General features: G+C 39.6%; 1 protein-coding gene across 2 annotated transcripts; it reads right to left on the bottom strand.

The window, feature by feature from the left end:
• Window positions 1-755: 755 nt before the first annotated feature.
• LOC119724631 lies at window positions 756-23363 on the bottom strand. 2 transcript variants are annotated; one of them, XM_038195765.1, is made up of 5 exons: window positions 22930-23363; window positions 5370-5587; window positions 4036-4250; window positions 3320-3445; window positions 756-2735 (listed from the first exon to the last, which is right to left on the bottom strand). In XM_038195765.1, the coding sequence occupies exons 2-5, from the start codon at window positions 5540-5542 to the stop codon at window positions 2149-2151; spliced, it is 1101 nt and encodes a 366-aa protein (XP_038051693.1). In that variant the 5' UTR covers window positions 5543-5587; window positions 22930-23363; the 3' UTR covers window positions 756-2148. The 2 variants fall into 2 exon arrangements, with proteins under 2 accessions (XP_038051693.1, XP_038051702.1); XM_038195774.1 differs by lacking the exon at window positions 22930-23363 and adding an exon at window positions 9094-9216.
• Window positions 23364-23851: the final 488 nt, after the last annotated feature.

The following is a 23851-nucleotide window of genomic DNA, read 5'->3' as shown; positions in this document are numbered from 1 at the left end:
AATCACATGCAACTTTTTTTCCATGTGAAATGATTGCAGTAAAACTTGAAAAACCAGTAGATTTATTCAGCGTATTTTAGACAATTTATTCACCCAAATTGCATTAAACTCAGAAAATGATTACAATATCACACTATGAATTCACATATTCTTTAATATTTATTTTCCGAATGAGGCTTGATATTATGTCCCAATTCACTCTAGACTGGATAATGAATTTAAAAAAAGACGCATTGCAAATTGTAATACTTCCTTAAAAATGTATACAAAGTGTATCCGAAACAGTCGTTTTGCCTCCGCATAAAATACCTTTTTATCAACAGTTTGCAGTGGCAAAAATATACAAAACACAAAATAATCAGCGTTACTAAACACACAATTTGGACTTGACATTATGACGACCACATAAACGCTGACACGGTTGTAACACCGTGTCTTTATGGAGTCATGACTGTACAGGGTGAGTAAAAACAAACAAAACCCAAATGTTGGGACCATTGTTTTAGGGAAGTTCTGCATGTAGCACTTTCAAAACCTAGGATGTTCATAAGCTTTCTTTTAGTACAAGAATCATTCAAATCACTCGTGTACTTTTTACGTTACGGAATTTTAAACACAACCACCGTTTCAAGGTTCTGTCCACGGATCACAAAAAAGTTCAGTGTTCTTTCAGCAAAACGAAAACAAATCACATAGGGATGTGTGTGAATTGTTTTCGTTTTGCTGAAAGAATGCACACCTTTTTTGTGATCCGTGGACAGAACCTTAAAAATGGTGGTTGTGTTTAAAATTCCGTAACTTGAAAAGTACATGAGTGATTGGAATGATTCATGTACTCAAAGAAATCTCATGAATTGGGCTCTCATATCCTAGATTTTGAAAGTGCTACATGCAAAACTTCAATAAAACAATAGTCCCGACATTTGGGTTTTGGTTTTTTTACTCACCCTGTAGAGTTTAAATTACATTACTATCTCAACTTGAATCGCAAAGAATCTGGTATGTTTTTAGAGTGGGGCTCCTAATATGCACGACCTCACCCTCATAATGTGGTATATGATACAACTACAATGCAAGACGATGGCGCGGAAAAAAAAGATCTTTTCACTTTAAAAAAAAAATCGAAATCAAGAGGAGCAATGGTTCCCATAAGTTGAAAAAAATATCTTAAATCAACCAAGTTCAGAGAAACCACACCAAACCTTTTAAAAAAAAAAACTGGCTCCAAGACTTATATTTGGTCCATATCGGTTTTGTATGCAACATTGCGACCGGGCACCAGTCTAAGATGACGTGCCGAATTCATGAGACGGGACAGTACAGAACCATACAAATCAAAGTAATTAATTTCCAAGGTACAATGATCGTGCGCTTTGCCCAGCCTGGCGCTAATACGATGACAAGGCCCTCCGTTTTATAGGCTTTGAAGATTTTTGATCGAACTAAGGCATATAGGATCATTTACTTTTCGTGCATGTTGTTCCTTTCCAATCAAAATCCAAAGAAGAATGTTCAATCCTAACCTGTGGAAGTTTCAGCTCAGTTGCTATCACGAGACAAACTAAAAACAAACTTCCCCATCTTTGCTGATCACGAAACACAATGTCGTCTTTTGCACTCTTTATCTTAAAAAAATCAGTCAAATGACTGCTCGTTGGAAATCACCTCTACATTCTTGATTTCTTTTTAATGGCAGCAAGCCAGATGGAATAATTTCACGGGGTGTTTAGTACCAGTACGATCTTTAATCCAAAACTTGTTTGATAATACATTGTAATTCGGTAAGAATACCGTTGGGATAAATGTAGATGATCTTATATGCCTTTAACTGGCTATGGCTTGCGATATTATGCGCCATCATATAGAAGCGGCATAATCCTCTCCTGATATAATCGTATATTACTGTCGGTCGTAGCCATGATTAAATTCAGATGTGGTTTTATTTCTCGCTAGCCAACCTTCTCCTCAGCAGGTTAGCACCTTCACTGTATAACGAGCAACCCAATCCAGTGAGTGCACCATATCTTGACATTAGAATTGTTTACATGGAATTTACAACAATAAAAAAACATCTGTATTCATCTATCAAGTAAAAAATGTATTTAAAACAAACACACAATTTACTGCTCATCTTAAGAAACGGAGGAATCATTTTTTACACACGTAGGTCACGTTATCGAGCGGATCCCCCGGTACAGGGACGAGTGTGATCGACTGGAATCCTGCTTTCTCCAGGAGTGGTTTGAAGGATTCGCGCCCAAACGCCGTGCCCAAACCAAGCCCGCCCTCTTCGCTCAGCGACTGTGGAAGAGAACTGAAGAGACTACATGTGTAAACAAAAACTGCGGTGGGATTGTCGCGATTGTCGGCGATCTTTGACCTCATGTTGCTCTCCATCATAGCAAACAGTCCTTCGGGTTTCAGGATACGGTAGACCTCTTGAGCGATGACGTCAGGGCGTGGAGAGTCCCGGATGTTCTGTATAGCCAGCACCACGCCGAACTTGCCCGACCAGTCAGCGGGCAGCTTAGTCGGATCGTGCGTCTCCGCCTTCAGGTTGAATTGTTTGTAAGGCGAGCCGGGATTGGCTGTAGGGTCGCCGGGATTGTTTTTGTCGTCGTGAGCTAGCCGGGGGACATTGCTCAGGAAGAAACTACTGTCTGGAAACGCCCTGGCCAGTTTGCGAGCGGCTGACCCGTTGTGGCTGTTGATTTCTAGAACCTCAGTACCTTGACCTGAAAATGTATTTTTAAAAAGGATAGACTCAATGAACTTCTTGGCGAAAATGGAAATTTGAAAGAGACTGAGGAAGATTAAGCTTCCAATGAGATCGTTCTGAGAAGCATTGAACACAGTGCTTAAAGGTATATAGGATGTTTTGCTCTTCAATTTTCTTCAACATCCAAAGATTAATGTTAAAAACCTAACCTGTTGAAAAATCAGCTCAGTGGATATTGACACTATTCGAGAATTTTAACAGTGAAAAACCATGCACAACCTTTTGATCACAAAACGCGATTTCGTCAATACCACTCTTCATTTCCAAAAATCAGTCAATTGACTGATCGTTGGAAATCAGCTACATTTCTTGATTTCTTCTAAATGTCAGCAACCAGATTTTCACGCTGCACGGGGTTTTTAGTACCAGAACGAAAAGCTTGAACATGTCGATCGGTATATGCTCTGGCTTTATCTTCAAAAGAAGAATTATGACATGAAATCTTTACTGCGCGTCTATAAAAACGATTAACTTCCAAATGGTGGCGGTTTTGTTTGTGATATTTCCAAATTCTACAAATATGTTAACCCTTTCTGTTACCGAGTATGGACTCAAAGCATGGAATGGATGGCACCACGGCTTCGAGGAGTGACGTCTGCACGAAGGTGTCGTAACATTGATTCCTCCATCGGTGGTAACTCGGAGAATAGTCAGCACTCGCAATACCTGACAGAACAAAATATCCACATATTTATGGTCACTGATTGAAATCATAATTAGCTGCAGGTGTATACTACAGGTGTATAGACCATGTTTCCATTGTTTACTAATTGGATGTTGTGGTCACGTGGTGCCAACTTTGGGCAAACTGTGTTCTTCTGCACTGCATGTGTAGGCCATCTCTTGAAATATGACTGGTGAACAAGAAGCGATATACTGTTTAATGTGGGCCAAATAGCATGCAAAAGATGCTTTTATATTTTCGGTTGCCTGTCCATTGCCCGTTGGTATGACGTCACGGGGCACATACTCTTCCCGTGTCTTGGGTTCGAATCCTTCAAAGAGTTAACTTGAAGTGGTTTCCAGTCCCCACCCAATTCCGGGAAATACCCTTATATTTCTCTCAGATACTCCATATACTTCAAACTCTTTATCTATCATCACGTGCTCTCTTCCATCTCGTTACTAAGCGAGCCACGTTTTGTAATTTAGGCATTTGAATTTGATAAGTGTTAGAGTTTTTAAAGGTATAAAGTTATAAACCTGTTCAATGATTATAATTTGAACATATCAGTTTCAACAATAGAGTTGCTTACCAGTCGGTCCCGTTGTCTTCATGGATTCTATGACTTTCTCGTACACGCTAGAGACCATAGGTAGTCCCTGAGCGACCATGGACCAGTCTACTATGTCCCCGAGCCGCGTCACAGCGGCTCTTCGGTGTGGCGGGAGAAAAAATAGTTCGCTGGTTTCCTCGTCTATTTCAACAACGTAGCCGGATACCATCGCACCTAGCCACTCGCGCACGTATCTGAAATGTATATCATATTGTAATAAACGCCTTGCCCTATGTAGTCGTTTAAATTTAATTTAACAATTGTTTTCTTTTATCTGTCAGAGATAAAATAAAATTGTTTTCATTTTTTTCAATTTCAATACATTTATTTCCATACAAAATTGAAGAATAGTACTGATAATTTCTAAGAACTTAAAACAAGACAAACAAACAAATGATCAAGTACAAACGAATACAAACAATAACAATGGACGGACTGACGAACAAATTGTAAATTGTAATTGCGATATACATGTACACAGAAAACACAAAGTGAGTAATTCGACTCATTATTGTAAAACATGAGTCATTTTGTCCGTATAGTGACACACATTGGCTCAAAGTGTCTCACTACACGGACAAAATGACTCAATTATTACGATATTGAGTCAAATTACTCAATTTGTGTTTTCTGTGTAGCTGAAAAGTTACAGATTTACATTGTGAAATGTAGGTTTTCCCGGCTATTTTAAAACATTTTTCATTCCGATTCACCAACTCTAACATTCAATTTCGTCCGAAAAAATTTCCACTTGCTTTTAACATACCACTTTAGTCATTAACCATTCAATTTCAAAGTTTGGTCACCCCTTTTAGTCACCGGGTCGAGAATATTCGTCATTACAGATCAAATTCGTCTTAGCTGTTGCCGAATGGCAGCATTCAGAGATCAAATTCGTCTTATATAAATCAATGAGACGAATATGATTTCTGAATGACACGATTCGGCGTTGACGAGACGAAATCGAATACACCGGGTCGAAAACGTGTGCTCATTGTTTGAATTTGTTTGGACTAAATTTGAAATTTTGTGACAAAAGACGAAATTAAACATTGGAAGTGCACTAAATCGATGTTGCTGGACGAAATTGAAAATAAGAATCGGTGAATTCGAAGGAAAAAAGTTTTAAAATAGCCGGGAAAACGTATAGTAGGCATCCATTTATAATTGAGTATTAGAACCATTTATTTACTTTTATAATTAACACACTAATAAACAGTATAGTGAAAATTGATTTAAAGTAATTAATGGTAAAAATTTGAATAAATAATCCATATCAGGAGGTTTTGGCCTCAAATTCCTGATATCCTCACCTCTCTTTTAAACCAGCCGCGTCAGCGATTTCCTTGGCGCTCTTGGGTTCGTCAAATCCCGCCATCGTCTCGAACAAGCCGGTCTTGTGCCCCAGCGACAATGACAGACATAGAAAACCCTGGGTGACTGACTCAGCGAGGCGGTTGCCAAACATCTCCTCCGTCTCAGCCATGGTAGATGTAGACTGGTGCCGGACTAGTCTGGTGCCAAAAATGATCTAGGAAAATCAAACAAAAATATCATATTGTTTGGATATTAATAATAACGTTTATAAAGCGCACGTATCCACCATTATTGGTGGCCTGTAAACAAAACCCGTAAAAACACTGTCCATTTCCCGTATTGTTTACGGTTTAGTACCGTTATTGCTCGAACCGTCACAAGAAAGAACGTGCTACGTGCATTTCCAGTAAAACTTGGTGCCCTGACGCAGGCTGGGATTCACAATGGTTTGTATTCGTAACTGTTCAAAACCCCTCCCCTTTCAAACCCTCACAACCGCCTAGTTTTTAAAGCTGTGATTCGTGTGCACTCACGCAACGTTCGCTACGTGCTGATCATTGGGACGTCAAAGCTTTGGTATTGCGAAATTTGAAGAGTCAAGCAGCTAATCCTGCGGTGTTGACCAGCAATAGGTTGACCCCTTTCTGTGGGATCGGTAAATAGTTGTAAATGAAAATTACAACTTAAAGATAATTTCACCTTAAGTGATTTGAAAACCACTATGCGTGTAAAAGACAAGCTGCAAGACGTATGCATACCCCACTCCCAGCTGCTGCAACTGGAACCTACCCCCCTCCCTACCCCTACACTAAGCTCTGACGCCACCCACTTTGTATTCCATTACTTTACGGCAAATTGCCGTTAAATTTACGGGAAATTCGCGTTAAAATTACGGTCACCGTCATTTTTGGAAACCCGTAACTGACCGTAATTTTACGGTCTTTTGTTGGCAACCCGTTTGACAGTGCTTTTACCGTAAAATTACGGGCAAATTTTTTACAGTGTGCTCAAGGCGCTACATCATTATCACACCTGTTCGCTTGGCCAATGAAATATTCCAAAGACAATCTCAGCTCCGTGGGAGTATACAGCTCGATGCCGTCATCTCGGCATAAAGCTGTCGATCACAATAAGCTCGTCAAGAGTTTTCGAAACTATCTTATGACGACCCTTTTCAAGCTTGTACTTTTCACAGCGGCAAATTTAGTTGTAAGTCTTCTGTGATGCACCTTATTCTCGAGGCATAGGAAGCCATTTTTGATCGTGTTCCCTGAATCTATTTTATGAATTGTAAACTGTTAAATGGGATGGTGCCAGACTATGTTATGATTGGAGTGTGTTCCAAGCCTCACTTTCGGGTTTTTTTTTAAATTAAAATGTGGCTTAAGGCATTAGGGTATGTTTAATCACAAATGTTAAATTATTTATCAGAGCAGACTGGTGTTAATTTGTAATGAACTTGTATTTCATTGCTTTCATTTCTAATCGCAATTCAAAAAAATGAAGAGTTTACCTCGCTTTCAATTAATATGGCCGACTTGTGCATAAGGTCTATTGCTGTATATACAGCAACATACACGGCGAGAGAGCATTCAGATCAAAATGCTTAGTCTGACGTCACAGGAAACGTCACAGACAGATATCTGTTCGCTCGTACCCCCCGCCCTGCAAACAGGACGCTGGGATATTCTGATGAGCTTCACAGAATCTTGTGAATGAAATGGCCTATGACCTATGTATAAAGCATCTGACTGCAGCTGTTCAAGACCGCATTTAGACGATGTGCTCAAATGCTATCCGAAACTTTCCATAGAATTGCGCGCATTCCATACCGGATGTGATTTCTGTTTCATTGCGGACAATGTGGACAAAATTTTGAGCGTCGCATAATGCAATCCGACTGTTCGTGATTCGAAACGGAGCCCGAGCGAGTAGCGGGAATTGTAAATTTACAACACAGATAGGTTTTACAGAATTTCCAACGTTATTACGCTTTTTCAACGAGAAAAAAACATATCTTAACGGCCGTTTCAAACCATGTAGAGTCATGACCTTGATGACGCGCAGGTCACTGGTCACGCAAAATCCAACCAATCAGAGCGTGAATTCATCTGAGTATCCCAGCGTCCTGTTTGCAGGGCGGGGGGTACGAGCGAAAGATATCTGGTGTTTCAAGCTGAAACGACTTGGACAAGTTTAGGTACGGTTCGATATGAGAAGCTAATCAAAGAGAGTAACGCGTCAGGCCAGGGATGCAGGCCACGCGAGAAACCAGATCTGATTTGAGCGTTTTTAACAAACTGGTTACCACGTGGTTGTCTTGGAAACGGGAGACATAATCTTCCTCATCTTCTGGTAGTGTGGACGATTGTCTTACAAGAGCGGTTGATGAACATATATAGACGTGTGTGTGCGTGGAGAGATCAGATAACCGAATTGATGAGCGTCATCCCCCAACACAAATTCTGCGTCGACTTGACGCAATCTTCTTGCTTGGTGAGGGCTAATGAAAACCTTGAGTAACCTTTATTAAAATCCATTCTTCTTAAACATAAAGCGAATACTGGGATTGACACTTACTGTATTTTTTTTCAAACGTTATTTCACTGCATCTTGCCTTGTGGAATATATAGTTAGAACTAACGATTTTTAAAGGAGTATGAGAGGGATAATTAATGAACTTTTGATGAGACTTGTTTAAATAATGATTTCAGAATCAAAGTCCCTCGATAACTCGACGTCCTAGCATATAAACCATATAGATAATGGCACACTTTAAACTGCCCTTTACTTGCAAGTTTAAGGTTCGAAAAATAATCTACAGTTACTGCATACAGCAAGCATGACACTTTGAACTACGAACCTGTCTAGAACGTGTACAAGACCACGTTCTTACATGGTTTCAGTAACACTTGTCGACCTCTTATCAAACAACAAATATATGTTTGGCAAAAACACATACAAACGCGCTAAAGACAAACAAGATAAACGACACACCACAAAATCCGTAAAATGAAAGCCAATTTCCCACAGGCAGCAAATTGATGAACAAACAGGTCCCGTTACATTAAGGTCGTTAGAGTTAATGAAATAAACTAATCACAGGAAAAGGCCCGAAGGTTTGTCCATGGAAACAAAAAAATAAAAATTCTCAAGAAAACCAAGATGACATCTACTTGGCAGTTATGGGATAGGAACATGATGCACAGACCAAAAGCAAACATTGATGTCAAAATAGAACCACTCGTCCCCTTGATTCCATAAAAGATATAGCTTGCCAATTATTCGACACGGACAACAAAGTCTTGCAGTAGTTTGTACCTCATATACATCCTTAGTAATCCTGGTCCATCATTCTCAGCCTCTTAGCTTGAAAAATTAGAAACCCTACTACGACAAAGATACAGACAGTGCATCATCGGGGGAAATCTAATAGGCCTATCAGGTTCTTGTATGCATAGTCACCCCAATTATGCGCACACGCTATTTGCTGTTATTTTTGGGTGAAAATCACGTCGCGTGTCAAGCCAATACAAAACACAGGCAATACATCGAAATTTTCACCACTTGTCACTGAAAACATATCTTACCTTATTTCCCATCAGCTACAATTCCAAACGCAACTGTTGAACTAATATGATAATAAACTGTCCTTATACAGAAAACATACACATTCTAAAATATTAGAACGGCAAAAGATTCGTCTGCAACCAGACCTACCTGACGCCGACCCTCTCCGCTCGATGCTGAGTTTCCTACAAACTGCAAAACTACAGACACCTGCGCTAGCGCTATAGCAGCCCGATGTATTTTTAGCTGATCATAGATTAGGCTCTCGATGTGTAATGACCCACGCACTCCAGGGCCGTGTCATATATTGACTGAGCCATCGTGATTTTTGAAACGATAACAGCTCTCAAAATTAATGTTTGTCATGTTCATATACCATAAGCGTGATATTGTAAAAAAAAATCTCTTATAATTATTCGCAACATGCAAGAAGGTCGCATTGAGAAGTACTCGAATATGAACATGTCGTCTGTGAATGTTTGTTTTATCGGGCGTATTGAAACTTATGAGAAATGTAGTATTCATCCATGAATTTGAAACATTCACTGCTATACAAAATCAACAATTCACATTCTTAATTAATTTGGCGTATTATTCACTGCTATTCAGTGGATGAAAATAACAACTTTACGCAAATTAACGGAGGCTTGTTATTTTCAGCTAATAAGCTTAATGAGTTCTCTGCCAAACAAAATTAACGCTCCTTCCACCAGAAGTAAATTCAGCTCGCATTTTTGACAAACTAAAGCCTAAATTTATAATAAAGGACCCCTGGGCCAGTACCTTATAGTTATGATTAATCATAAAGATGTAAGAACCACGATTCAATCAGTATTATCAGTTCATTAATCTATTAATTAAGTTCCGAGTGTAGGTACCATCTGCCTGCAGTCTTTTAGAATCAGATGATAATCAGATATATGATTATAAGGTGACTCGCTAAGTAACCATATTTATATGCACCTGCCTCATAACGTAAAGTACATGACGCAGTTTTAGGCTAGAAGAATATAGGGGCTAAAACATATTTGAAATGAATGAGCACTTGATTCTGAGACAATTATTCTGTGGGGGAAACAACTCGATCGCCTTATTAAAATCTGCGGAGAAAAGGGAACATTTTGGAGAAAATTTTGAGGAATAGGGGAAAATTGGCTGTGGTTGTATAGGCCTAACCAAACTCGGAAAACGGTGAACAAAACAATTTAAAGCTGGGCTATTATTTAGATGGATTTTTCAAGGATGAAGACTTAATCTCTACAAAATACTAAATGGAATAAAATAATACATGAAGACAAACGGTAGTTACGTCGCCAACATGAGCGTCGGGGTCAGCCGTGAGTTTTTCCCCGGAAAAAAAAACCACCTGTCTCCACTCGTACTAGGCCTACTTGATGATCGATTTGCTTGAGTAACGCTCAATGAGAGAGAAATATTACATAAATAATAAATCAGACAGAAAGACGCTCGGTCACGATCCAAACGCACATTAGTAGATTATGGCAGGAAATGTCACCGTCATGACTCGTTAAATCTCGTTCAATAACAGTACGAAGGCTCTGAGCACTATTCGCGTACAACGATTAGGTACTCCATAATAGTTTTGGTGGTCCCAGCTAGGCCGGTGTGGAAGGTAATTCTGTCCCCCGGTAAAAGTGTCCGGGGGGACAGAATTACCTAGGTAAAAGTGTCCTCCCTGGCCCGTTAATTCTGTCCCCCTCCAGGTAATTCTGTCCCCTCCAGGTAATTCTGTCCCCCAGGTTTTTTGTCCCCCTCTTTTGACCCGGAAGGTTATTGTTTTGATGAATTCACTCTACAAGGTATACATTTTGGACTTTTATTCTGCCCTTCATGAATATATAAAATATTTAATTTAGTCTTTTAGATGATACGTGAACACAATGTTTCGATTCGGAGTACGGTGAAGTCTATCGTGATTCTACCGCGATAGGTCAACACAGCGGCGATGCATGGCGATGGCCCTCGTCTCATTGATAGTATGATACAACGTCTCCTTGGATTGGTCTGTGTTCCCATCATAGCGCGTAACGAAATTTCCTATTGGACGAATTTCCATTGTAGAGGGAGACGCATATATGTACACATGTTATAATCACTGCCTCAAATCTTGCAGCATGTACTGGCGCGTGCGACACGCTGCTGCTCTCAGTACATACTGCAGGGGACACATTTACCAGGGGGACACTTTCACCGTTGGGCAGGGGGACATTTTTACCTGGAGGGGACAAATTTACCTAGGTAAAAGTGTCCCCCCGGACACATTTACCGGGTCACGAGCCGGTAAATGTGTCCGGGGGGACACATTTACCAGGGGGGACAGAATTACCTGTCACACCGGCCTAGTGTCCTACACATTATCTGACTGACTGACTGACTCCCCGACTTCCACCCCCCCCCCCCCCCGACGGACTGACTGACTGCCATTTGTGACTTAGCCTATGGGCAAGTTCGCGCAAGCACTATTTTTGACCAATGGTTAACCATAGTTCGACTAAAGCTAGCCCGAACTCTGTCTAGTCGACGATGGTTGACTGCGCTAGTGTACTCTTGGAACCAGCTTACCGTGGCTGGTCGTGCAACGATTTACAGCTGGTTATCAATAGCAATTTCCATAGCATAGTGCAGAGGGGACCAACTATCGACACAAATGGCGGAAAACGAAACTGTGAGCGCTAAATTTCATTTTCATTGCACAGGTTTTCCATGTCAGTTTACGATTATGTCACTGTTGTCACCATTGTACAATAATATTGGCGATTATGTAAGATGTCCTAAACTATACGCAATCACTATTTTTTGTGTAAATAAAGAAAAACAACAAGTGTTGAATTATTGTGCGACCGCCATTTTTTGACGGTCAATGACATGACAATAGTTTGACTAGAGTCGTTCGCACTTCAACTTCAGCGCACATGCGCTAGGTACGTCACGAACCAACCACTAGTCAACCACTGGTCCTTGCTCGAACTTGCCTCTGGTTGTAGGCAGGTGAAGAGCCGGGCAGTGCTATCGTGAATGATTACCCCGTGTAATGGGCTGAAGTCAACCCATTGTGTGGAACAGAGGCGTGGACAGCGCAATCAATTGAAGTGCATTTTGCGCGCTCTGTCTCAGACTCTGAGGCCAGCTTTATAAGTTTTCAATAACATCTGACGGTTCCTAGACAACAGAGGGCGCTATGACTCACATGCCGGTTCATTGATTTCTGCGCATGTTATTTATACATACACATACCGTGGTCGTGCCAATGGAAACTGTGAATTTTTCACGAGTTGTCAGCACGGCTCGTTATCAAGTTAAGCCTCGACGGAGCTGAGGTATCACTTGACCTAGATATTACCCCGTGCCTGAGACTCTGCTAGGAGCAAGTCTTGCATACGAAACCGTGAGAGTGTCTCCCAAGGCTTTTAGGCCAATTAAAAAAAAACGATATGCGGGGCTTCGCTTAGTGCTTGCATCAGAAAAATACGCCACATTGAGTTGTTTTTCCTTTAGAGACATTGTCTGGTGTTCCTTCACAATTAATGAGTCACCAGGTGGTACTGCTGTGAAAATAAACCAGTTGGCGAAGAGACTGTTGATTTCGGTTTGTTTTGCCAAACAATTGGCAACATTTGTAGAAATATGGGTACTTTCCACAGATTCGACGTGTCTTCAGCCTAAAATATTGATGACCTAACCGAATTGAATTGTTAGAATCTACGATTAAAAATTCTTAACTGTTAATACATTCAGCATTTTCAAAATCAACCTATTAATAAAATTGACGTTCAAAGTTCAAATTGTAATATTTGGAAATATTATTCCAATAATTTTATGAATTGAACAATTTGTTACCAATTAAGTAAATATTTATAATGTAACTTTGGGAGAAGACGAGGTTGTCCATAGTTTATCTAATTATTAGTAGAAACTCTCATTAATACAGAAAAAAGTTGTCTCCGTATTTAATTTCATCGAGAAAATAATCGTGGCAAAGCCTGCTTTCCTAGGAATGTGCTTTTCCCTTAGTTCCCGTTGAGACCTACAGCACGACTCCCGCATCAACCACGGAGTAGAACTAACTAATTATCCCACAGACGACTGAGCATATGATTATAATTAGGACTAAAGAACACTGTGCTTCGTGGCGCATTTATCATGTCTGTCTCGCAAAACTACAGACAGTACAGAATTTGAATGAAAATTGTAGAAATTAAAGCAAATAAACTGGGTTTTTCTTACCAAAAAATGGGCAAATACGCAGTGCAACCAAATGACGTCATTATTGTAGAGTACTGAATATTAACCAACATTCCTCCAAAAATTTAGGAAAATCGGGCCTCGCATGTGGAAATTAAGATGCGGGGGGGGGGGGGCAAAAGGGAATACCAACAATGCCCTGATCCTGACAGGGTTAATCAACTAAAATTCCAAAATGATATTCGATTTTTTTTTTCCTGACCAATTTTTAGTTAGTATTTTTTTCTTGTTTCGACATTTTCAATCCTCTTAATATACACTTTTACGTATTGCTAGAAAAAAAAATAGGAATCGAACAAATTCCCCTCTTTTTTTTAAAGCAGGTGAAAAAAGCAGGTGGAGAGCAACATTCAGAAAGTACATTAGAAAATCTAATTAGAAACAAAATAATTTTGTTATAATATTAACATCCATTAACATCCATAAAAGATAACCTGAAGGGGGAAAATATAATTTCCATTCTTGCGGCTAGAAGACTTTGCCTTTGTCAAGCCAAGAGACTGCCCGCGGCTGTTTTATGTACAAAAATTAACGACGGCTTCATTAACTGTCGCGTTGTGTGACGGAGCGAATCACAGTTGGATGATCGTAACTGACAGTTTAATTTAGTGGAAGTTTTGAGAGGGTCATGAAAGGGTCGTTGGTTGCCCGACTGCGTCTGCGACATTCGGTCTCCGACTAAGATATACTCTGCTTTTAATGTACGTAATTCATCTTTTGTGCATCAGTGCGAATAACAATAAAACACACACATTGTCACTGTAATGTTTGTGTCTGTTAATCAAACCAAGGTTCAATGTCCGAACTGCTTAGACAAAATGGTGCACATGAAAACACATTAACCCTTTGAACAAGACTGAAATATTACTGCTTTGCTTTCTTCCGTGAAAGTGTAGATAAAATAATGTAAACGTACATGTATTCGATTCCTGGTAATTTCTTAAGAAAATTATCCATTATGGTACGCACATATTCACTACTGCACAGTTCAGCGGAGCGCTGACGGTTTAAGAACGAAGAATCAATATACAAGTTTCATCTGGAGTTTAGAAATGTATAACATTCCTCAACTTTATGCCAATATAATTCATAATGACCATGATATTCAATATCTATCACAAAGGTCAAACAAGCATGGTATGACGCTCATGTATCTTGTCAGACATAAAACTGTTAAGATTCTGTTAATTGATTACAGCCAAAAGTAATGTGTACACGTCATCAATCGTCGATACCTGTGGCGTGTACATTATTTGGGTGGCGTTTCTCCCGGCAGGATCCATAGGTATTTCGTTCAAAGACATAGGATCATTTGCAAAAAGTAACCTACATTATCGAAAAGCTTACTTGGATTAAAGATCGTACTGGTACTAAACACCCTGTGAAATTATTCCATCTGGCTTGCTGTCATTTAGAAGAAATCAAGAAATGTAGGTGATTTCCAACGATCAGCCAGTTGACTGATTTCTGGAAATAAAAAGTGATATTGACGAAATCGTGTTTCGTGAACAAAAGGTTGTGCATGGTTTCTCACTGTTTTCTCAAAAAGTATAATATCCACTGAGCTGAAACTTCAACAGGTTAGGTTTTGCATGCATGCATATTCTCCTTTGGATTTTGAGTGGTGTTATTATTGGAAACGAACAAATGCATGGAAGGCAAATTATCTTATAATTGTGCCTCTAAACATCGTGTACTCGGTATCAGAACCATATATGTTCGCGTAATGATATTAATTATACCTACAGACCTATCGTGATATGTTCATTGTGATAGACACTACAATGCGTCCCCAAAATACCCGCAACTTTCTTTTTTTGCGAGGCTCTAGCGTCGGCGCGAAAACACGTACCGCCATTATTTTTTTATACAATTTCAAAGCTTGGAATCTTAACTTTATCCCTGGTGAGTATTGGTTTGATATTTGAAAGAGTTTTAAAATCATTCTTGTTCAAATAAAGGCATGTCGAAAACAAATTCAACCGATTTCAAGAAAAATCGATGATGCGGTATACATCAGATGCAAACTCCAGTCATTTGAGCGCGCTTGTTGAATAGGTACATACTTGCACGTGAATTTCACAAAATTGAACTTGAAACGAAGAACACTATTGTGAATTAATTTAAGGTGTAGTCTACGTGGATCGAAACGAATGAGAAACACAGAAAGTAAAAGGCAACGAGATCGTCACATCATGAACATGATGAACCATTTCCACATTCGAAAAAACCGCACGATTGATTTTCCTTGAAATCGGATTCGAGTTTGTTTTTGACATACCTTTATTTGAACACCAATCATTTCAAAACCCTTTTCAAATTCAAACCAATACTTACCAGGGACAAAGTTCAGATTCCAAGCTTTAAAATGATGTAAAAATAATGGCGATACATGTTTCCGTGGCGACGCTAGAGCCTCGCAAAAAAAAATGTTGCCGGTATTTTGGGACGCGATGTATAAACATAGTGCTTTTCACGCACTAGCACGTTAATTCGGGCGTCAAAATGATAATGTTAGGTAAGGACATCGTCGGTAGTACATGCACTATGCATCAATATACTCAGCAAATTCTACACATGATTGCACGGCGTCGTCTCGATGGGGGAAATCCAATTTAATATCAACCACAAGTGGGTTCACAATATACACATACAGCCTGGATATTTGAAACCATGTGTTGTGAAGATTATTACGGGTATTATTTACACTGCATGCAGCGCGACGCCGGCGATGCTGCAAAAGCCAGAATGATCACAAACCACGCGACTCTCTTACGCCCATATACACGTATACTGCATGCAGAAGAACATTTTGTTTAGCACCATTTTCCAGAACGCTGCAGAAATCTCTCTTGTTTTCATGGGCGTCAATCGGTGGGGAACGGGGGGGGGGGGAGGGTATAAGTGTGTGTGGGTGTGTGTGGGTGAGCTTGTCTTACATACGCAGTGTGGACTTCCGAACAAAAGACGTCCACATAATGTAGGTAGCACCGACGTTGTGTGGACTTGCCCCACGTCCACACAGTGTTTCCCCATTTCTGGAAAACAGGTTTAGAGGCATTTTTGGGTTAGGTTTATCTGTAGCAGAATGAAGAGAAACACTAAAGGGAATCATAGAAAAAAAATTGGGTTGAAAGAGTTTTCACAGTTTGAGAAAAATGAGTTTTTTCACTGGTTTTTCTTAACTACACGAAAGCAATGGAAAGTCCACACTAGTCATGTGAAACAAGTATGGGTGTGTGTGTGTGTGTTTGTGGGGGGGGGGTATCATATCGTTTGCCCCCCCCCCCCCCCACACACACTCACTTTTTTCGTCCCCAAATAAAAATTGTAGCCTACTTTAATGATTCTATAGCTCAGAATAATTGATTCAATGACTCCAAACTCAAAAATGATGTTTAAAAGATAATATTTTGCTAAACAAAACAAATGGTTTTAGTGGTCAGAAATTGCCTCAGATCGCACCACAGAGATTCTAGAATCAAATTTTTTTCATGGGTGGCTTTTTTTTTTATTTCGCCCATGTATCGCACTGAAAAGTACCATACATTGGCCGTTTGTGTGCATAATTGTCGGTTTTGAATAGCGTCCCCATCGACAGATGGTACCACCCCCCCCCGCACTATTTGATTTTACGGAGGCCAAGAGTCCGGAGAAAAAAAGTGTCTACATTTCAGCACAGATGTGCAAGTGCCCTTTTCAAGAGTTTACCCCCCCCCCCCCATAAAAATGACATAGTTACGTCCCTCAAATTTGACCCATGTACATCATAGTATATACTGATTGATGTCTACTGACGTAATTCCCGGTCCGTTTTTAAAATTTGGTTTTAGCAACGTTATAGAAGTCAAATTTGAACAGCTTTAACATCCAATAATTATTTGCACGCCAAGTATTATTATGGATGTATAATGAGGAACACTGTTTTTAGCTGCAGCTAAAACAGTGTTCCCTCTTTATACATCCACAAACGTATATATTTTTCCTGCTGGCCGCAGTCCGGAATTATTTGATTACCAGAACCACTTGACATCCATCCATGGTATTTATAATAGTGGCACCCCCGGGGATTAGCTTCGCTGAAATCTACACGGGCAAGTGAGAACTACGAGTGATATATCGGCTTGTTTTCAGGCGCATCGCCTGCCTCGTGTTGTCTCTGCAGTTATTTTTATCCAAACGTATCGATCATAAACTGTCAAAAAATTGTTACTATTATACAATATTCCTTTATGGTGTCCATAATATGAATACGTTGATACGTGCAGTAGACTTTTTTTCAGTCAATATAGAAGATATAATTCGCTGAAGTCATTAATAATTACGAATCAAATAAGGACCGGGCTAGTCAAATATATTTTCTTGGGGACTAGAGTCTTATCAAAATGATAACTGATGCTCGATTATAAGTCGTAAGCTGCTTTGTAAAAAAAAACACCATTTGCAAATATTCAAAACTGACACTATCATGAAATGTATACAACTTGACCGTAAGTAAATAATACAGGATCAAGCATCCTGTGAGATCTTGCACCTGCATGGTAAGCTGTCATTTTCGAGACAAGAGGAATTATACATGTACCATCTTTCCCTCGCGATGATTATAACTAAAGACCACCGGAAATATGCTTTGCGTCGTAAAAACTGAAGTTGCACTTTCACAGTTTTCTAAAAAAATACTGAGCTGAAATTGCGACGGATTAGTTTTTGTAATAACCTACTTCAGATTTATTGTATACACTTGTTTTTGCAAATGATGTCCTATTGTCCATTACCTTTTAGGCAAAGAAGCTTTCTGAAATATAATCGAGCATCGTACATTTTGATTATAAGACTCTATATAGTTCCCAAGGAAATGTATTTGATATGCTAGCTCTTATGTTTGATTATTACACATTTCTCTTCGAAGGATTGATTAGCGATAATATTATTGAAGACACACTGCATCTTACGTTTTACAAAAGGGAACATTCATTCCAGATTATATTAAAATCGCAACAGTACGTTTGAGAAGGCAAAGAATCGTGAGAAGATATTTCTACTCAGTCTATAAACTTATCCCTATCGACAATAGTAAGTTCATGTATGATGTATGACTGAATATAAAACCGAAAGAAAAAAAACATTGTACGTATTCAGATTTTGGTCATTTTGATTGTTGGTTTATAAGTTTCTTAAAACATTTTGAAACCAAAACTGACTTAAATATAACACAAGTTTCAAGGTTTTTATCGTAAGGGGAGTATCATTTTAAAAGGGCTTTCTGTTTGAAGTAATCAGTGGATGATAAAGTAGGTGCATGTTGTTCATTCAGTCATCTTTTACGAAATGAATCGAGTCATTTCTTTTCTATGCCGATCTCAGGAATTGAAAACCCTTCGTTCCTTAAATGTACATGTATGTCACAGTTGGTGAGCTAAATATCAGGACATTAAATTAAATATGTAGCTGTTCTCAATAACATGAACCCAAAATCGTAACTCTTCTCAAATTGCGTGCAAAAGGCCAACCATTGTTTGGCCTCCTTATTATGTCGTGTCTCTGTATGTTTATATAGGCACCCCATCACATTTAAAAAAAAAACGCACATAAAACTCGTCCAGACATTAGAATATTCAACAGACAGAGGAAAAGTTGGCGTCTGCTGTTTCAAAATTTAATTTTCCAGTCTCGACGACGACCCGCAGCAAATCACGCCAGTTTATCCCATTATGAGCATCAGCGCTGCACAAGGTTGACTCAAAAAGACCGCAAATTTGATAAATTGACATCTTCATATTGACGCACTATCAAAAATTAACTCAAGTTGTGAATAAATGAGTACCGTCAAAAAAATATACAATCACGAGAAAGGTCAAGAGTTTAAGCAGTCGGTAGTGCAAAGATGAATTGTACACTGTGATTTTTCTTTATACATTGAACAAACAGTAGCCTGGTAGCTGTGTCTGAATTAAAAAAACAAACACGCGCAAAACAAACCAATCAAAAGGCGCGCGCATAATTTCGTCACATTAACATAAAAATGAACCAATCACAATGCAAGTGCATAAATTATTAGATGAATATAGACAAATCGAATGCAACCATTGAAAACGAACTTTGATTAGTTGAAGCCTTATTATTTAGGCTACCAAGGTCGATCAGATAACCTAATTGCATCGAGTATAATAACAAGATTACGGTCTATCGAGCAGAAAGCAAGTGGGCCATGAACTATTTCATGTGGCGGCGTAGCTACGGGGGGGGGGGGGGGGGGGGGGCGTGGGAGAGGGCCGGGGGGGGGGCGCCCCCCCCCAAAAAAAAGTCGTCCCCAGTCGCCCAACCCCCCCCCCCCTCCCCCACTGGAAAGTTGACAATCGGAGAAAGTCACGAAATCATGATTAGCGGTTTGAACATAAAGTGCCTTTTGGTTCACAGGTTTAATATAACATTTTTCGCGATTGGCTGTATATTTTAACGTCCCGTGAAACGCGTATAGTGATACCCATTGTCTGACAATGACCATGAATTCGGTTTTGAACAGTGCCCCTGTTATAATATGGTGTCCAGTCCCCCCCCCCCCCTCCCTCCCTGCCCTATTTGATTTTACGGCGGGAGGCCGGTTGTCCGGTGAAAAAACTGTCTACCTTTGAGCATGGATACAATTGGGCGCCCCTCCACAGTTACATCAGCCCCCCCCCCCCCCCCCCCGCCCCCCGAGACCGCTTATTTCATGGCTTTGGAAATATGTGCACACATCAACGAATGGAACAAACCAAACAAAAGGATGAGAATACAAGAATATCATTTTACTGAAAATTCGAAATTTTACCCCCCCCCCCTTCTTCCGCCCGTTAGTAGCCTACAGTTAATCCTTCATGATCTCAAACCGCAACAAATTATCAAGTATTTTCTTAGCTCTTACATACACCAATGTATACTTCGCCCCATCTTCAATATATTCTAACATCTCAAGTTTTGACCATTTTTTTTTACATTTTGACACCAGACGTTCAATTGGACTTAATCACTGTTAATCACTTAATCATTCATGTACTGAGATAATTCTTGGCGCGCTATGGCACGCCCTTTAGACAAATTTCGTGGTCTCAGTTTTCAATTGCAAACGGCAGTGCCCCGACTGCTGTTTTTCTTTTCCGTACGAAATTTAAAGGAATATAATGTCCTGCAACAAATAAATTTGTTTTGAAAGTGGCGGCTCCAGTTCAAAAATTGCGCACACTAGGATTCAGAACGAATAAATTAGGAGCGTCCCGCTCTTATTTCAAAAGTTGAAATTAATTAATTGATTACTTGTCGTGCGCTTTTTTGTGCGATGTCTCATTGGAAAGCTCATAATTAATGTAATGCTAAAAAATTATCAATTCAATTTGAAAAACTTTTTTTCAAGGTGCCACACCCAAAAAGCAGGTATAGGCCTACACCAACTTTATTATTATTCTTGTAGGGTATTGATATTATTTATAGTCCTATTTAAGTTCAGTTACCTCCGGTGACGAAATCCCTCATCAACCGCGGTTCAATGACCCCCATTATTACTTTTAGCGCGCTACTTCATCAATTGCCATGGCAACCAGCCTGATTCTTACTCATTATTACCAAAAGTCCAGCTGCTTGGCGCCGTGCGTTTTGCTGGCCTAGGCATTACATTGAGAATGCATACATTATGATACAATATACAGGGTGGTCCAAAACCAAGTTCACACTTTTCAGAAGCAGATTTCTCAAAAAAACACCAGTTTGTCCACATGCAAGTCGATGAGGCAAGCGTGTGGACAAACTGGTTATTGACCATTTTCTGTAAATGGCCGCCATTTCTTAATTTAGGCTTTATTCTCAACGACATTTTCACCATATACCACCAAGATCTTGTAGAGTAGAAATATCTTTAAAAAATTTCAACATGTCTCCTCAATTTTGAGAAATCTGCGTCTGAAAAAGTGTAAACTTTTTTTGGACCTACCTATAGAGAGGGATTCAAACGCCGAGTGCGGCATTCTAAGAGAAAACTGAAAAAAAATACTATTAATCTGCCACCACTTGGAATTGGCAAGAATTATGGGGAGAGAGGGGGCTTTGCAAGTTTCTGAAACGAAATTTAAGCCGAAGCTTTTGTATTGTGTTTTGTCGTCCACTTACTGCAAAACCAAATAAGTGTTGAAATTATATGTTCCATTATAATTATATTCCATCAAAGGTCATGAAAAATGGCGTAGCAAACGTATTAGAAATACTCATGTTGTACATGATAGAAATACTCATGTTGTACATGAAATTTAGGTTTGATGGTTATATCTGTCTATCGCAAAAGGTCGGCTCGACACGGACGATTTAACATCTCCAGTCCCTCAGCGTTAATCGTGCATACTCAAATCGCAGCATTATATACACATGAAACACAAATACTACATATACTGGTGTAGAATGAAATCATGAATGTATGAAGCCAAAGTAGATTAAATATTTGTTTGTGGTCTCTATGAAAGTTACTTTTAGATTACTGATTCCCTCTTTTATAGCCTGAACCAAGATTGCGTTACACTTGTGAATGTGTCTATTTAACTAAATGGTAACCTTTGTAACACCCACTAGCACATGTACTACATTGTATAACATTGTGCTTATTCACTGTAGAATCAATAAAACCATAGAGTGCTCGGGCGGTGTCGGGCAGTACAGTGGCTTAAAAAAAAATAGTTTGTATTGAAACGCATTTCTGAAATAAATATGAACTTGTAAAGTGCAAAAGTAATTTAAAGACACCCTACCCGTTTTGACAAGGTTTCTCAAACTTTCACCTTGGCTTGCCACTGGATGTGGTGTATAATATTAATGTATTCATAAAAATAACAGCTCCGTGATAAAGAATAATCACTTCCCGCCAGAAGGTTACCATTAGTACTGGCGTCAAGGATATGTACATTCAAGGACTGTATAATGACCGGAAATAGTCGTCTGTAGAGTAGACCGGCCAATCCGGTCACGCTACCAATTATATCACGGAGGCCCCCTTCAATGGCGTAAGCATTGTGATAGCTACTGTTCAGATAATCCGCCACGGGCCAGTTGCTTTGTAGTAGCGTGCGCAATGGTTTCTCCATTGAAGGGGGCCGGCCCCGTGAGAGTCCATGATCGAGAGTCCCTTTTCCGGCACTAGCACTCCGACAAAGGGTTTAATAATTCGGCCATTGAACTTCTACTTCATAATTCACGACAGACAGATCCCACGTGCAATTTCAACGTGTTCATAATATAATCGGCCGGGTAGGCCGAGTCGTTAATTATCGAGAGAGTGCACCGGCATAAAAATAATACTTCCCGGAAATTTCCTGCTGTTCTTTTGCTAAGAGAACTATATACAGGAAGAGGAAGTGTCATACTATTTTGTTGACAGTTTTTTCTTGCAGTTGTTTAGTTAAACTTTTAGTGTTTTCTGCATTGTATTGCTGCCGAACTCTAGCTCCGTAGGAAACAATTAATGACAACGGCGGAGTGCTGAATTCGTTTTTGTTTCGCAGATCCAGGTTATATTTCATGGTGGTATTTCAGATTATTCCCATGCATATAAACGGAAGTTCACGGCTAAAGATAAGCACCTCGAATACAGTGATTCACCATTATGCATCACAGCTCCGATGCATATACATGTACACACTGCACTCTCAATGAGGTCAACCATAAAATTGACTTTTATGAAAAATAAAATAAACAAAACTAGCTCACCTTTACGTCTTTCAACTGGGTTGAAATTCACAAGCTCCTGATGACAATTCTGGGATAGGCAAATTTGGTAGCCTACACGCCCCTGTCTGATAAGCCCACACACAGATACAGGAAACTCACCGCAGCAGGCAATTGATAAAAAAAATCCCTGCACCACTGAGTCAGCTTACAAAAGAAAGAAATAAAATCGCGTAGGGTAAACATGTACAGATCGACATGAATACACGGTTCAGACTGACTGGCTCTAAAGTTCACGATCGCACGACATGATGTACAGTTTCTTCTGGCGCTTGTCACGGACGCAAACTCACGCTGTATCATCACCATGAGTGATAAATCACGAGGATATACGAGAGTTGGCTGTCACATTGATCACGCGCGCAAGCCGTTCACTGTCGATATCCGTACTATCCACTTCGCACTAGACGGCGCCTTTCAATTCGGTTCGATCGTTATACACGCATGAATTTATGAACGGTGTTATTATGAACGGTATGACGGTAGACTTGCTACTAGTCTTCCCAAATAGAATATCTTGTTTGTAATGAAGCTTTTGTCATGGAGCTATCAACCAAAGGCTAAAACTTTAAATGGACATTAGTAAATTCTTGGGGAAGGCTGATGAAAAGTTTAAAATGGAGACTTTAAGTCGCGCAATCTAAACTATTTTAAAACAAATCTTCTGGAGAAATACAATGTTTCAATCATAATGGTGAATGCTGCCTCATTAACATAAACTGAGCAACCAATCACAGTGTGCCTTTTGCTCAGAAGTAATAATCAAACAACACAGTTGGTTAGACAACTAAATTATTCCACATGAATATTCAAATATTTTTTACAAATTTGGCAAACCAAAAAAGACTGCAATTTTAGAAACTAGACTTCATAATCAACTGGCCACGATTGACCTTAACGCTCT

This window comes from Patiria miniata, unplaced genomic scaffold, assembly GCF_015706575.1.
Source record: "Patiria miniata isolate m_02_andy unplaced genomic scaffold, ASM1570657v1 HiC_scaffold_1, whole genome shotgun sequence".
Taxonomy (NCBI): Eukaryota; Metazoa; Echinodermata; class Asteroidea; order Valvatida; family Asterinidae; genus Patiria; species Patiria miniata.
This window is presented reverse-complemented; position numbering and strand designations above follow the sequence as displayed.

What these genes read in the sequence shown, in the direction of transcription:
- LOC119724631 (XM_038195765.1), bottom strand. Translation starts at nt 5,542, where the DNA reads ATGGCTGAGACGGAGGAGATGTTTGGCAACCGCCTCGCTGAGTCAGTC. An exon ending in GAAGACAACGGGACCGACTG is followed by an intron (nt 3,446 to 4,035) that starts GTAAGCAACTCT and finishes TTGTTCTGTCAG; the next exon opens with GTATTGCGAGTGCTGACTAT. An exon ending in ATGCTTTGAGTCCATACTCG is followed by an intron (nt 2,736 to 3,319) that starts GTAACAGAAAGG and finishes ATACATTTTCAG; the next exon opens with GTCAAGGTACTGAGGTTCTA.